This window comes from Leopardus geoffroyi, chromosome A1 (assembly GCF_018350155.1).
Source record: "Leopardus geoffroyi isolate Oge1 chromosome A1, O.geoffroyi_Oge1_pat1.0, whole genome shotgun sequence".
Classification (NCBI taxonomy): Eukaryota; Metazoa; Chordata; class Mammalia; order Carnivora; family Felidae; genus Leopardus; species Leopardus geoffroyi.
In genome coordinates this window covers 403,635-417,379 of record NC_059326.1, presented here as the reverse complement: position 1 = coordinate 417,379, position 13,745 = coordinate 403,635, and the positions used below count along the sequence as shown (strand labels likewise).

Below are 13,745 nucleotides of genomic sequence, written 5' to 3'. Positions count from 1 at the left end.
ATCTAAGTTAGTTAGCATATAGTGCAACAATGATTTCAGGAGTAGATTCCTTAATGTCCCTTACCCATTTAGCCCATCTCCCCTCCCACAAGCCCTCCAGTAACCCCCTGTTTGTTCTCCATATTTAAGAGTCTGTTATGTTCCCCTCCCTGTTTTTATATTATTTTTGCTTCCTTTCCCTTGTGTTCATCTGTTCTGTGTCTTAAAGTCCTCATATGAGTATTATGCTAAGCAAAATTAGTCAGAGAAAGACAAATATCATATAACAATTTTTTTCTAATGTATAAGTTATTACATTATATGGTTGTTAATTTGGGAAACATTTGTGACCCAAATTTCAATTTATAATTGCTTGCTATTTAATAAATCTAGGCTCTAATACATTTTATACTTAATTGTTATGTTCTCCTGAGTTATAACTTCTTACCTGGGAGAATTCCTTAGTTTTAGAGTGCTAACTTGTAACAATTCACTCTCAAATGTTAATTTCAAAGTACGGATAATCTAGAATCAGAAGAGAAGTGTTACTCAGATGTGAAATTTTTAAAAAATAATTATCGTTAAAACAAATTAAGATTTTAGAATTAAAACTATATCCTTTAATAAGTGTTTTACTAATTAATGTGTTCAAGGTTTGATTTGAGGCATCCAATGAGAGCAAATCAAGTGTTTATGAATTTTTTCCCTAACGAAATTTAAAATCTTTTAGAGATATAAATAACAGATAACAACAAAAGACAGTAGTTAACAAATAGAATATAGTTATGTAATCACAGAAAATTCTGATCAGATTCACTCTGCAGCTGCACTGCTATCCTCAAATGTCTTTTTTGCCTCATCTTCTTAATGAATCTAACTAGGGAGAAGACCAAATCTTATCACTTTTTTACACCTCCTAATGCCTCATGTGTAATACAACTGGAGAGAGGCCTGACCAAGTAAGATGGTGGCAAACTCTTCACCCTTCACTTTTAGACTTTGAAGGCAGAAAAACCAATGGCTTCTATTTTATACCTCAGTTCTTCCCAAACACATGCTTATCTGTGGGAAATGAGGCCATGAGGATTCAAAGACAATAGAGTAGGATCTATATCCAAAGAGAGCAAGGTAGAACTCAGAAAAAAAGATCAATGGGTTAACCCTGTCTTGGCAAACAATCTCATCAGAAACATGTTTTTATTTTTGCCCAACTATGCTCCCTAGGCACCTGGATAGATGACAGGACATACTGGACGCACCCTGTCTCTTGACCAGCATATTCGCAGAGGCAGGAAGAAGGGGGGAAAACCCTGAATGAGATCATTAAGTTAAATTTTATTTTAGAGAGAGAGAAACCAAGCAGAGCATGAGTGAGGGAGAAGGGGAGAGACAGAGAGAGAGAGAGAGACTTTTTTTTTTTTTTTTTTTTTTTTGAGAGACAGAGAGACAGACACTCTTAAGCAGGCTCCATGCTCAGCACAGAGCCCAATGCAGGGCTTGAGCCTGTGACCCTGGGATCATGACCTGAGCCCAAATCAAGAGTCAGACGCTCAACTGCCACCAGGAGTCTTTTGAATTAAGTTTTTACGAGCTGACAGACATATCTAAATTCATATCATGAAAAGAAAAACAAGTCCCATTAAGTTTGCTGCCCTTATATATCCTCATTTTTTATTCAAATGTCTTAGGAACATCAATTTTCAACTCAATGTCACCCTACTTGCTTTCAGATTGTGTGTTATAAAGACCTTACTGAACCATTTCCCTAACTGGTAAATAACAAGAGGCTAAATAAATTAATGTTTGTCTTAGAATTCAAACTAAGAATTGAGGCCAAATAAATTAGGATAATCTAAAAATATATTCTTCTTAAGTCTTTTTTTTTTTTTAATTTTTTTTTTTTCAACGTTTATTTATTTTTGGGACAGAGAGAGACAGAGCATGAACGGGGGAGGGGCAGAGAGAGAGGGAGACACAGAATCGGAAACAGGCTCCAGGCTCTGAGCCATCAGCCCAGAGCCTGACGCGGGGCTCGAACTCACGGACCGCGAGATCGTGACCTGGCCGAAGTCGGACGCTTAACCGACTGCGCCACCCAGGCGCCCCTCTTCTTAAGTTTTAATAGTATATTCCAAAGCATGTAAAATAATACACTTCAGAAATAATTTATATTATGATCTATTAAAATTACCTGATTCAGGTCACAATAAGTCCTTAAAGAAGGTGCTGATTTTAACTCTCTTGCTATCTTCATAGCTGCAGCCAAATCATTTTTTTTCTCTTCAATGTAGCTTTTAGCCATTATTACATTTGACAGATAATCATCTGTATTTCTTACTACTTCTTCACACAGGTTCTTTTTCCTTCATATAAGATCCCAAAATTATTTTACAGCATTTTATAAATATGCATATGAAAGTAAGTCTATAGTACGTGAGTAGTAACAAAAGGGTAATTTCACTAGTTTATGAACATGGTAAATGAGGCATTCAATTCAACTGAAATGTATTACAATTGAAAACTATGTACGGATAACTACAGAAAAAGCAGGATATAATTGTCCTGTCACAGAATTACAGAAGACAGACCTGAGATGATTCTACCTAAAAGAGAAATCCTATCTTGTAACCACTTGTGCCATTTCAAAGACCCATATGTATTCATTTCTCAAAAGTGATGTGCCTTCACATTTTAAAACTTCCATCAACACACACATAACACATAAATATACAATAAGATTTTATTTTTTTATTTTTTTAAATGTTTATTTATTTTTGAAAGAGACAGAGCATGAGTGGGAGGAGGAACAGAGACAGAGGAAGACACAGAAATCGGAAGCAGGCTCCAGGCTCCGAGCTGTCAGCACAGAACCTGACACAGGGCTCCAACCCACGAGCTATCAAAGAAAAGCCCTGGGCCAGATGGCTGCACTGGTGAATTCTACAAAAAATTTAAAGAATTAACAACAATCCTCCTCAAGCCCTTCCAAAAAATTGAAGGGGTGGGAACACTTTCTAACTTATTCTAAGAGGCCAGCATTATCAAAGCCATATGCAGACACTACAAGAAAACTACAAATATGATTATGATTATTATATGCAAAATCCTCAACAAAATATTAGCAAATTGAATTCAGCAGCATATTAAAAGAATACATCAAGACCAAGTGGGATTTATTCCTACATTGCACAGATGATTCAACACATGAAAATCAACTAACGTTAATACCACAACATTAATACCACAGCAGAAAGAAGTGAAAATCCCTACATGATCCCCTCAATCGATGCAGAAAAAGGATGACATAGGGACACCTGGGGGGCTCAGTTGGTTAAACGTCCAACTTCAGCTCAGGCCATGATCTCGCGGTTTGTGAGTTCGAGACCTGCGTCAGGCTCTGTACTGACAGCTCAGAGCCTGGAGCCTGCTTCGGATTCTGTGTCTCCCCCTCTCTCTGTCCCTCCCATGCTCATGCTCTGTCTCTCTCTGTCTCTTGATAATAAATAAATGTTAAAAAAATTTAGAAAAAGGATGACATATTTCAACACCCTTTCATTATAAAAACACTAAAAAGAAACAGGAATCGAGGGAGATTACATCAACGTAAAGGCTATATATGAAAAACCCACAGCTAACATTACACTAGTTAGAGAAAAAGCTGTCAGTTCCTCACTAAGATCAGAAGCAAGATCAGGATGTGTTTTGGCCAATGCTATTTAACATATTATTGTTACGTTCTAGCCAGAGTAGTTAGGCAAAAAATAAATAAAAGACACCCAAATTGAAAAGAAGTTTAAATTATCTATTTTTGCACATGACATGATTTTGTATGTACAAAACCCTAAAGAGGCCATAAATATACTAGCAGGGCTGATAAATGAATTTAGCAAAGATGTAGGCTACAAAATCAACACACAAAAACTAGACACATTTCTATACATTAACAGTCTGAAAAGGAAACTAAGAAAACAATTCCCTTAACACAAAACACAAAAGAATATAGTTAGGAATAAACATAGACAAGGAGGGAACAGTCTGTACACTTATACACTATGCCAGATTACTGAAAGAAATGAAAGAAGACAAAAATAAGAGGAAAGACATCCCACATTCATGGACTGGAAGACCTAATATTGTTGACAATACCACCCAAAGCAATCTACAATGCAATGCAGTCTCTATCAAAATCTCAGTGATGTTTCAGGCAGAACAGAAAAACCCACCCTAAAAAAGTCATACAGAATCTCAAGGGACCACAAATTGCCAAAACAGTTTTGAAAAAGAACAAAGTTGGGGAACTCACACAACCCGATTTCAAAACTTGCTACAAAGCTATGGTAATCAAAAAAGTGTGCTACTGGCATAAGAACAGACAGACTGATGGAACAGAGATCCCAGAAATAAACCCTCACAAGATATGGTTAACTGAGTACTGACAAGCATGCCAAGACATTCAACAGAGAAAAAACCATCTACTCAACAAATGGTGCTGAGAAAAGACATCCACATGGAAAAGAATGAAATTGGACCCTTCTCTCATACTATACACAAAAGTTCACTCAAAATCAATCAAAGACTAAGTGTAACAGCTAAAACTGTAAAATTCTTAGAAGAAAACATAGGGCAAAAGCTTCGTAACATTAGATTCAGTGATGATTTCTTAGATAGGACACCAAAAGCACAGGCAACAAAAGAAAAAAATAAATAGAATTTTATCAATAACTTTCATGAAAAGGCAAAGAGCGAAAAGGCAATCCACAGAATGGGAAAAAAGTCTCTGAAAACGACAGATCTGATACAGGATTAATATCATTAATGTATAAAGAACTCCTACAACCCAACAACTCAATAACAAAATAAATAATCCAGTCCAAAAAAAGGACCTGAATAGACTTTTCTTCAAAAAAGATATATAAATGAGGAATAAATACGCACATGAAAAAATACTCAACATAACCAACCAGTCATGAGGAAAATGCAAAAAAAACCACAAGATTAGTGTTTCATATTCATTAGGATATGATTATTAAAAAAACCCAGAAAACAACATTGTTGGTGAGGAAACTGGAACCCCATGTACTACTGGTGGGAATGTAAAATGTATAGCTATAGTGGAAAACTTTGGTGTTTCCTCAAAAAGTTAAACATAAAATTATCATATGGCACTAAACTGGACATTAAAAAATGACTAACAAGGTAATCTTTGTTATGTATATTTTGCACCATAAAAAAGTTTAAAATGCATGCACATGACTTGTAACTTAAATGTTATAATTAGCCACCACATGTGATATCGATAATACCAATATGGAAGACTAAAGAAATCAACCTATTTCATTCATAGTATATTGAAGACTATGTCCGAGGCATCCTAATGGGATTAAAAAAAAAGAAAAAAGCACTAAGAGTCCATGGACAAATACTGTTACTAATTATATTACTTTTGGCATGTTGAAACTTTTATGATCCTATTTATTGAATTGAAAAATGTGATTAAAAATTGGAGGCACCTGGGTGGCTCAGTTGTTTAAGCATCTGACTCTTGATTTTGGTTCAGGTCATGATCTCGGCTCAGGTGGTGATCTCTGTTTGTGGGATCAAGCCCCATGTTGGGCTCTGCTCTCACAGGGTGAAGCCTGCTTGGGATTCTCTCTCTCTCTCTCTCTCTCTCTCTCTCTCTCTGCCCCTCCCCTGTTCATGCTTTCTCTCTCAAAATGAATAAATGAACATTTTAAAAAATTAAAAAAAAAGAAAAATGTGATTAAAAATTATTAAAGATCAGTATTTTTGTATCCTTTGGATAAATACTTAGGAGTGCAATTGCGGAGTCATAGGGTAGTTCTGTCTTTATCTTTCCAATTTGAAGGGGCACATGAACTCCAATATTTATAGCAGCACTTCAACAATAGCCAAATTACAGAAAGAGCCCAAATGTCCATCAACTAATGAATAAAGAAAATGTATTATGTATACGTATATATACATATACTATATATATATACATATATATATATATATACACACACACGTATACATACACATGGGTGCATATATATATATACAATACCACCCTATATATATATATGTGTGTGTGTGTGTGTGTGTGTGTGTACACATACACGGAATATTAGGCATCAAAAAGAATGAAATCTTGCAATTTGCAACAACATGGATGGAGCTAGAGTGTATTATGCTAAGTGAAATAAGTCACAGAAAGACAAATACCATATGATTTCACCATATGATTTTGTTAAGAAACAGATGAACATAGGGGAAGGGAAGGAAAAATAAGATAAAAATAGATGGAGGCAAATAAGACTTAACTATAGAGAACAAACTGAAGGTTGCTGGAGGTAGGGGGTATGGGCTAAATGGGTAATAGGCATTAAGGAGAGCACTTGGGATGAGCACTGGGTGAAGAATCACTAAATTCCACTTCTGAAACCAAAACTACATTATATGATAACTAACTTGAATTTAAATAAAATTTTGAAAGAAAAAAAATTAAAGATCATGTATATCAGAGTTTTTAAAGTGATGGATATGTAACTGTGTGGTATGTCTAGAAATGAGTGTTAGTTATTACTTCCTCTGATGCAAATAAACAATGAAAAATGGTGGAATGATGTAGAAGAAAAAGCATGTTTGCATTTTTCAAGTAAGCAAAATTCTGCAACACGGATTCAGATTTTTAAAATAATTTTCTGTGCTGCTTTAAGAAAGAAGCTTATTTAAGTTAGCTTTAGAACCAGATGGCAAATAGCCAAAAAGTTTTTAAAATGTACAAATTGTTCTTTGTTTTCAAGTTGTAGACATCAACCAGTAGTAATCACCCATTACCTTCCAAACTCATTCAAAAGTTACTCGTTACTCCAATTTATACAAAGAAATAAAGTGACAAGCTAATGTTAAAAACTTCAGTTTCATTGAGTTTCTATTTTTTTTTAAGTTTTAGTTATTTATTTTGAGAGAGACAGAGACCTAGCGTGCTCAAGGGAGGGGCAGAGAGGGAATCCCAAGCAGGCCCTGCACTGTCAGCATAGAGCCTGATACAGGGCTCAAATCCAGGAACTGTGAGATCATGATCTCAGCTGAAATCAAGAGATGGACACTTGAGCCATCCAGGCACCCTGAATCTATATTTTTAAGTTATTACCTGGAATCAAGAGAAGTAAAAAGTTGATCAAACTGTTTCTCCAGAACCTCTATAAGACTGACTGTTTCTGCTTTTGTTTCACTGTGTATGTGTTCAAGCATCTGGAAAGAACATAATACAAAGACCTAATTTGGTATTTTTACTTTATAGAAATTGTACTGTTTAAATAATTTTAAAAGTAACAGGTACTTATTAGACTTTTCAAAATAACAACACAAAGGAGATTAGGTGATAAAAATGGAATAAGTTATAAGGTTCCAACTTTAAATCCTGTTACTTGTCATCAAGATCACACCTTTGTTGACACTGAGTACCAATAAACTGGCAAAAAGGCCTAGAAAATCCACTACGTTTTCTAAATTTCTTGTTCCTTTTTATCATTACAGGAAGAGCCACTCTGGATAGCTGAATTTGTCTCTGGAAGGATTCCTTAAATGAAAGAACCTTAATATATAATATTAAAAAAAACATACTTGAGTTAAAATGTTAACTATTCCACATCTTCGCACTTTTTGACAAAGAATTGTTGCTTAAGATGTATGACCCATTTTTTTTCCTTCCAATTTCTCCCTTTTAGAATAGGAACAGCAATCCCATACCTGTACAACCAATGTTGGAAAAACTGAATCATACCCTGAACCCCAGCCATACCTGATTTAGAAGATATTTAGATTAGATTCTGGTCTTAGACTTGATGGTGAAGGGATGGGGTGAATGTATTTTGCATGTGAAAAGGACATGAATCTGGAGGTGGGTTTCAGAGGGCAGGCTGTTATAGGGTGAATTTTGTCTGCCCCCCTCCCAAATTCATATGTTGAGGTCTTAACTCCCACATCTGCTATACTCTTTTGATTGCCTTGGTTGTTAATTTGTTGTTATTAGGTGCTTAGGAGTTTGCTTTTGTCACCAAGTGAGTCTCTCTTTTGGGGGATGGAGTAAGGAAGGAAAGAGAACAAGACTCTGGTTTGGGTGTTCAGCTGAGTAATGCGCAATGTTAGAAAGATGATCTACGATACTTTCTTTTTTTTTTTTTTTTAATTTTTTTTTCAACGTTTATTTATTTTTGGGACAGAGAGAGACAGAGCATGAACGGGGGAGGGGCAGAGAGAGAGGGAGACACAGAATCGGAAACAGGCTCCAGGCTCCGAGCCATCAGCCCAGAGCCCGACGCGGGGCTCGAACTCACGGACTGTGAGATCGTGACCTGGCTGAAGTCGGACGCTTAACCGACTGCGCCACCCAGGCGCCCCGATCTACGATACTTTCAAGACAAACTTCAGCTCACAGCAAGAAAGAATCGTGGTTCCTTAATAGTGCTCCAGTTTCAGTAGGCTGCTAGCACAACAATGCTAAGAGACCAATCTCGGCAGGCCATGGGAGTTTTCCATTCTTTTGTATGTTTCTCTACCATTAGATTATCCTGTTCAATAACTCAGTGCTAAGCTCCAACTTCAGTAAAAAAAAAAAATCCAAATGAACACATTTAAAGAACATGCCTTAATTCACAATAGGCTTTAATCATTCAAAATGCTTACTTTTACAGCAACACTTAATTGTTCAAAATTATAGCCCGCTATCTTCAACGCTTCCTCAATTTCTTCTTCTGCAGTTTTACTTTCCTAAGAAGGGGAAGGGGGACCACATACAAATATAAAAATAGATGCTTAGATACACTGTATTAGTTGCAAAAACATCAAGCTACAATTTTGGTTACAAAAGCAACAGACCACCATAGAAGTCTGAACATAATAAAAACAACACTTTCAATCCTACTTACCCAGAAATTCACAACCATTAACATTTTAGAGTTTTGATTATGGTATTCCAGATTTTTTTAGAGACCTTTTTTAAAAAAATGGAATATTCTGCAACTTAAAACTATTTTGAAAAAATTTTCATGGCAATAAATGCACACACGTAAAAATTAAGTTTTTAAAGAAGATTATAATTTGGCTATGTTAAAATTTAAACTTGAAGTAAAAGATAGCAAAATTAAGTGCTTTCTCCATTCCCCAGATCACCAAAGTTCTCTTTAATAATAGTATTCTGGAATTTATTCTATTTCTAATCTTAAACTAAAACAATACATTATTTTACAGTAACAGGTAAGATTCAATCTTCCAACAATAACATCACCATCATCATCATAGCAAATGTTAGGCCTTTTAGCTGCCATTAAAATGATTTGAAAAATCACCTTTAGAATTTAAAACCTGTACTTTATACAAGTTTCATGTAATAGGATTCAATAACTAGGTTCAAAGGGAACCTACATATGGTTAAATGTCAAGAACACTACAGAGTTGGTCAAAGGAGAATGGGCTGCCTTAGGAAGAAATAAGAATTGTTCAAGCATAATTATAATAAAACAAGAGATTCAAGTAAGGAGTATAGGTTTACCGCTTACCTTCATGCTTCCAAAAAATCTATAATTATAGGAACCTTGAGGAGAGACAAGAATTAAGCTACCAGACACAAAGTAAAAATGTTTGGTTTCATCTTACTTCATAAGTAACATTTTTTCATACCGCCGCTACAGTTGAGGAGTTCAAAATAGTCTTGTGTGTGGATGTTGAATGTTCCAAACCAACAGTTAGCTGATCAGTAGTCTTTTTAAAGTCCTGAGAACAATTCCTTATCCTGAAAAATGTCAAGTACATTATTTCAGATGCCACATTAATATAACAGTTTTAACCTTCTATTCTCATTTTTACTGTCCATGAAAAATAATTCATATGAGGGGCGCCTGGGTGGCGCAGTCGGTTAAGCATCCGACTTCAGCCAGGTCACGATCTCGCGGTCCGTGAGTTCGAGCCCCGCGTCGGGCTCTGGGCTGATGGCTCAGAGCCTGGAGCCTGTTTCCGATTCTGTGTCTCCCTCTCTCTCTGCCCCTCCCCCGTTCATGCTCTGTCTCTCTCTGTCCCAAAAATAAATAAACGTTGGAAAAAAAAAAAATTAAAAAAAAAAATTCATATGATGTATTACATAATACTAACATGTACTGTTCGTTCTCAGTCATTTATAATAAGCAAAGAGAGAAGCGATGGCTAAACAGGCTTTCATATAAAACTTAATTTTAACCAAGAATTCAACTTCTTAGCAAATCCCTAAAAATAAGAGCTTACAGTATAAATTGTGCTTTAATCTCCTAGTTACCACTCCTTACCTGATTATTTTTTGGTAGAGGTGTTGATAGCCACTGAACTGCCTTTAAGCTCAATTACTTATATACAAATGCCAGCTATTAATAGAATGTACTCACAGGCCTGGATAATTTACAAAAAGGTAATGAATTTACCAGGTAAGTTAATGTGAAAAGAAAAAGTTCAGTTTCTTATCTACACATGCTAGACTTTTTGCCTATTTTATTTTTGTATCTCCCTATATTGGCTCACATATAGTAAACTCTTAGGTGTTTACTTAGTCATAAGCCTAAGATAGTTTACGGAAGAAATTATGTTGTTTAAATATGTTACCTTTACAGAAAAAATAGACAAATTTTACACATTCAATTACTTTGAAAAGTGAGTATTCATGTTCTTGAAAACATGTGAATATATTAGCCCCAAGAAGTCCATTTTTCAATTCCTGTTTCAAGATATTAAAGATAAATCAGGAAGGAAATACATTATGTATCAAGGGATGTTTATTTAAAAATAAACAATTATTTTAAACCACACTCTACTGAATTTAGGGAATAGGAGGTTCTAACATAAGTATACTTGGTATGGAGAATTAAAAAAAAAAAACAGTAATTTGGAAAAAATTTGGGTATTTAAAATGGATTCATCTACTTCTGAAAGTGAAATTTCACTTTATAACCATACTACATATGATATATATCTAGACAAACACATAATCATATTTAACTTATATAAGTTTTAAAAAGTCAGAAAATTTCACATAGAAGTCTAGATGTCTATCTTCTCTTGGGGGAATAAAAAGGAAGATTTGGCAACACTGGATTTGTCTTAACACACAGAAATAAGTGACTGGAGCTGAGAATGGGCCACCTCCTTTGGAGGGGCCTTCTTTTGTCTGCCACAATTCATACCACTCATTGTTTAAACTCTGTCTACCTCACCTAGTAAGTCATCTGCTGGACTTCTGCAGGTACTCAAATTTGTTGAGGCCATTGAGTCACAAGGAACCAAAAAGATTCCTAAAGATTGATTCTAATCATTTCACACAGAGCATTTGGAGGAAATGCCTGGAGGAATACAAATATAGGGGTTGGTACTCAGTAAGCCAGAGTTCCACTGGTTCTCTCAATACCCAGTTGCCAGACTTTAGCTAAGTGGTTTACTACCTACAGAGATAACTATTCTTTTGGTTTCTGTTGAAGTACCCGTTTAAGTCCAGACAGAGAAGCTGCAGCAGTCATGTGAAAGACTATGAATGCTAAGTCTAAAAAATTTTGGATTTTATTTAGATAGGTAATGAAGAAGCATGGAGCAGGGAAAAGTATGGATGTACTAAGAAGGTAGTCAAAAAAGACTAAGTAGAAATAAAAGATAAATTATGAATATGGAAGATACTGTGGAAGTTAGAGTTTACAGGAGACAAACTGAATGGGATATGAGGAACTAGAGTGATTTACAGATGCTCAGTGCCATTAACAAAACGGAAAGGTTTTAAGAAGTTAAGATGGTGGAGAAGTAGGGGGACCAGGATTTCCCTCCTCCCTCAAACACGGCTGTATTGAGGTCAGAACACTTGGAACACACAGGAAATCTATCTGGGGAATGACAGAAGAATCTCCACAGGTGGAAGGAGACAGTTTGGTGGGACAGAGGTGTGTGTATGCAAATTGGGGGACATAAACAGTATGGGCATGGAGGGGAGGGATCCCTTTATGTACAGAGACGAAAGGGAGAGAAAGAGAAGCTATGGATTGTGGTTTTGTGTTAGGACAAGAAAAAAACCAATCCAGACCACGGACTGGGGAACGAGAAACACGGAGAGTATCAGTCTCTACTCTGCAAACAGCCTTAGGAGCTGAAGAATGGAGATTTCAAAAGTGCATGACTCTCCAGACCATGTGCATGTGCATGTGCTAGTGGGGAGAGAAGCGGGTACCCGGGCCTGGTAGCAATCTCATGGGTGCATTGGGAGAGAACAGTCCCCTCCCTTGAGTGCTGTGGAAAGAGGGTATGTTGCCCCTCCAAGGACAAAAGATCCTGCAGGTGCTAGCCATACTGGCAGGGCAGAGCAGCGCTACCCCAGAACTGGGTCTTCATGGTGTGGGATCCTTTAAGACATCAGGTTTTGAATCCAAGCCAGCCACCTAGGAGGCGTGGGACAACTGTGGAGCAGGACAAGCCCACCGCCCATGCTACCCTGTAAGGGCTGCCTTAACAGCATAGTTTGAGACTCCTGGTCTGGAGAGGAGAGACTGGGGTGTCACCATTTTTCTCCCCATCATCAACACAGTGGGGCTTCAGGGAACAGGACAGTGGCCCCCATGGAGCAGGACCCGCTTACACTAAACCCTACTCCTCCGTGCCTGGCAACTGCTTATCTACTGGAGTGAGACTGACCCAAAGCAGGTAGCTGACCTCTCCTCCAGACCAGCACAGTCACTGGTCCCAGATACCAACAGACAACTGTCCTGAGTTTTAATTTTTTAATGTTTATTTTTGAGAGAGAGGCAGAGCATGAGTGGGAGAGGGGCAGAGAGAGAGGGAGACACAGAATCTGAAGCAGGCTCCAGGCTCCAAGCTGTTAGCACAGAGCCTGATGCAGGGCTTGAACTCAGGAGCCATGAGATCATGACCTGAGCCAAAGTTGGATGCTTAACTGACTGAGACACCCAGATGCCCCTGTCCTGTGATTTTGTATGTTAGTCTGTTGCTCTTTTTTTCCCCTCTTCTCTTCCTTTCCTTCTCTTCTCTCTTCTTTTTCTTTATATTCTCTTCTTTTTTTTCCTTTGGAATCAGGTTCATACTTTCAGATTTGATTTTTGGTCAATTCTTAATGTATATATATAAATTTTCTTCTTGTTCTTTCTCTGCTTTGTTTCTTTGTGTGATCAGACATTTTTATTCTTTTTACACCTTTTCTAGATCTCCTTCTTTATTTTCCTTTCTCTTTCTCTGGATTAAGACTTATAGTTTCTCTGATTCTCTGCTGTTTTTTTTTTTTTCTTTTTCCCTTTTCATTTTTCTCTTTCTATGGGATCAGGTCCCCTTCCCTTTCTTTCAGGGTTACTTCAACGAAAAATCAAAGCACACCTGTCAGAAGGTCTAAACAATCCACCACGATGAGTAAGGAGGAGCTTTGTAGAAGACTGATCAGTGGAGTAGAGCAGCCAAATACACAACAACAGAGTGCACCAACACACTCTAAAAACACCTCCTGAAGGCCAGGCCCTGGATAGTGTGTGACCCCTTTTTAATATAGCAGTTCTCACAGTTACAGGACACATAACAAGCTATTAAAACATGTAAAAGACACAAACCTACCAAAATGATGAAATGGAAGAATTCTCCTCAAAAGAAATACCAGGAATAAATGACAGCCAGAATTGCTCAAAACAGATATAAACAATATATATGAACAGGAATTTAGAATAACAGTCATAAGACTAATAGCTGGGCTTGAAAAAAAA

The 13,745-nt window shown here is 36.7% G+C and overlaps 1 protein-coding gene across 2 annotated transcripts in view; it reads right to left on the bottom strand.

Moving 5' to 3' along the window:
• RNF17 (ring finger protein 17) overlaps positions 1-13,745 on the bottom strand; it is a 115,029-nt gene that overhangs the window by 83,951 nt on the left and 17,333 nt on the right. For both annotated transcript variants that reach the window (XM_045443759.1, XM_045443764.1), the window contains exons 4-8: positions 9,664-9,775; positions 8,671-8,754; positions 7,136-7,236; positions 2,171-2,342; positions 428-504 (exon numbers count right to left, since the gene is read on the bottom strand). In XM_045443759.1, the coding sequence (XP_045299715.1) occupies positions 428-504; positions 2,171-2,342; positions 7,136-7,236; positions 8,671-8,754; positions 9,664-9,775 (546 nt within the window). The remainder of the gene's footprint in view (positions 1-427; positions 505-2,170; positions 2,343-7,135; positions 7,237-8,670; positions 8,755-9,663; positions 9,776-13,745) is intronic.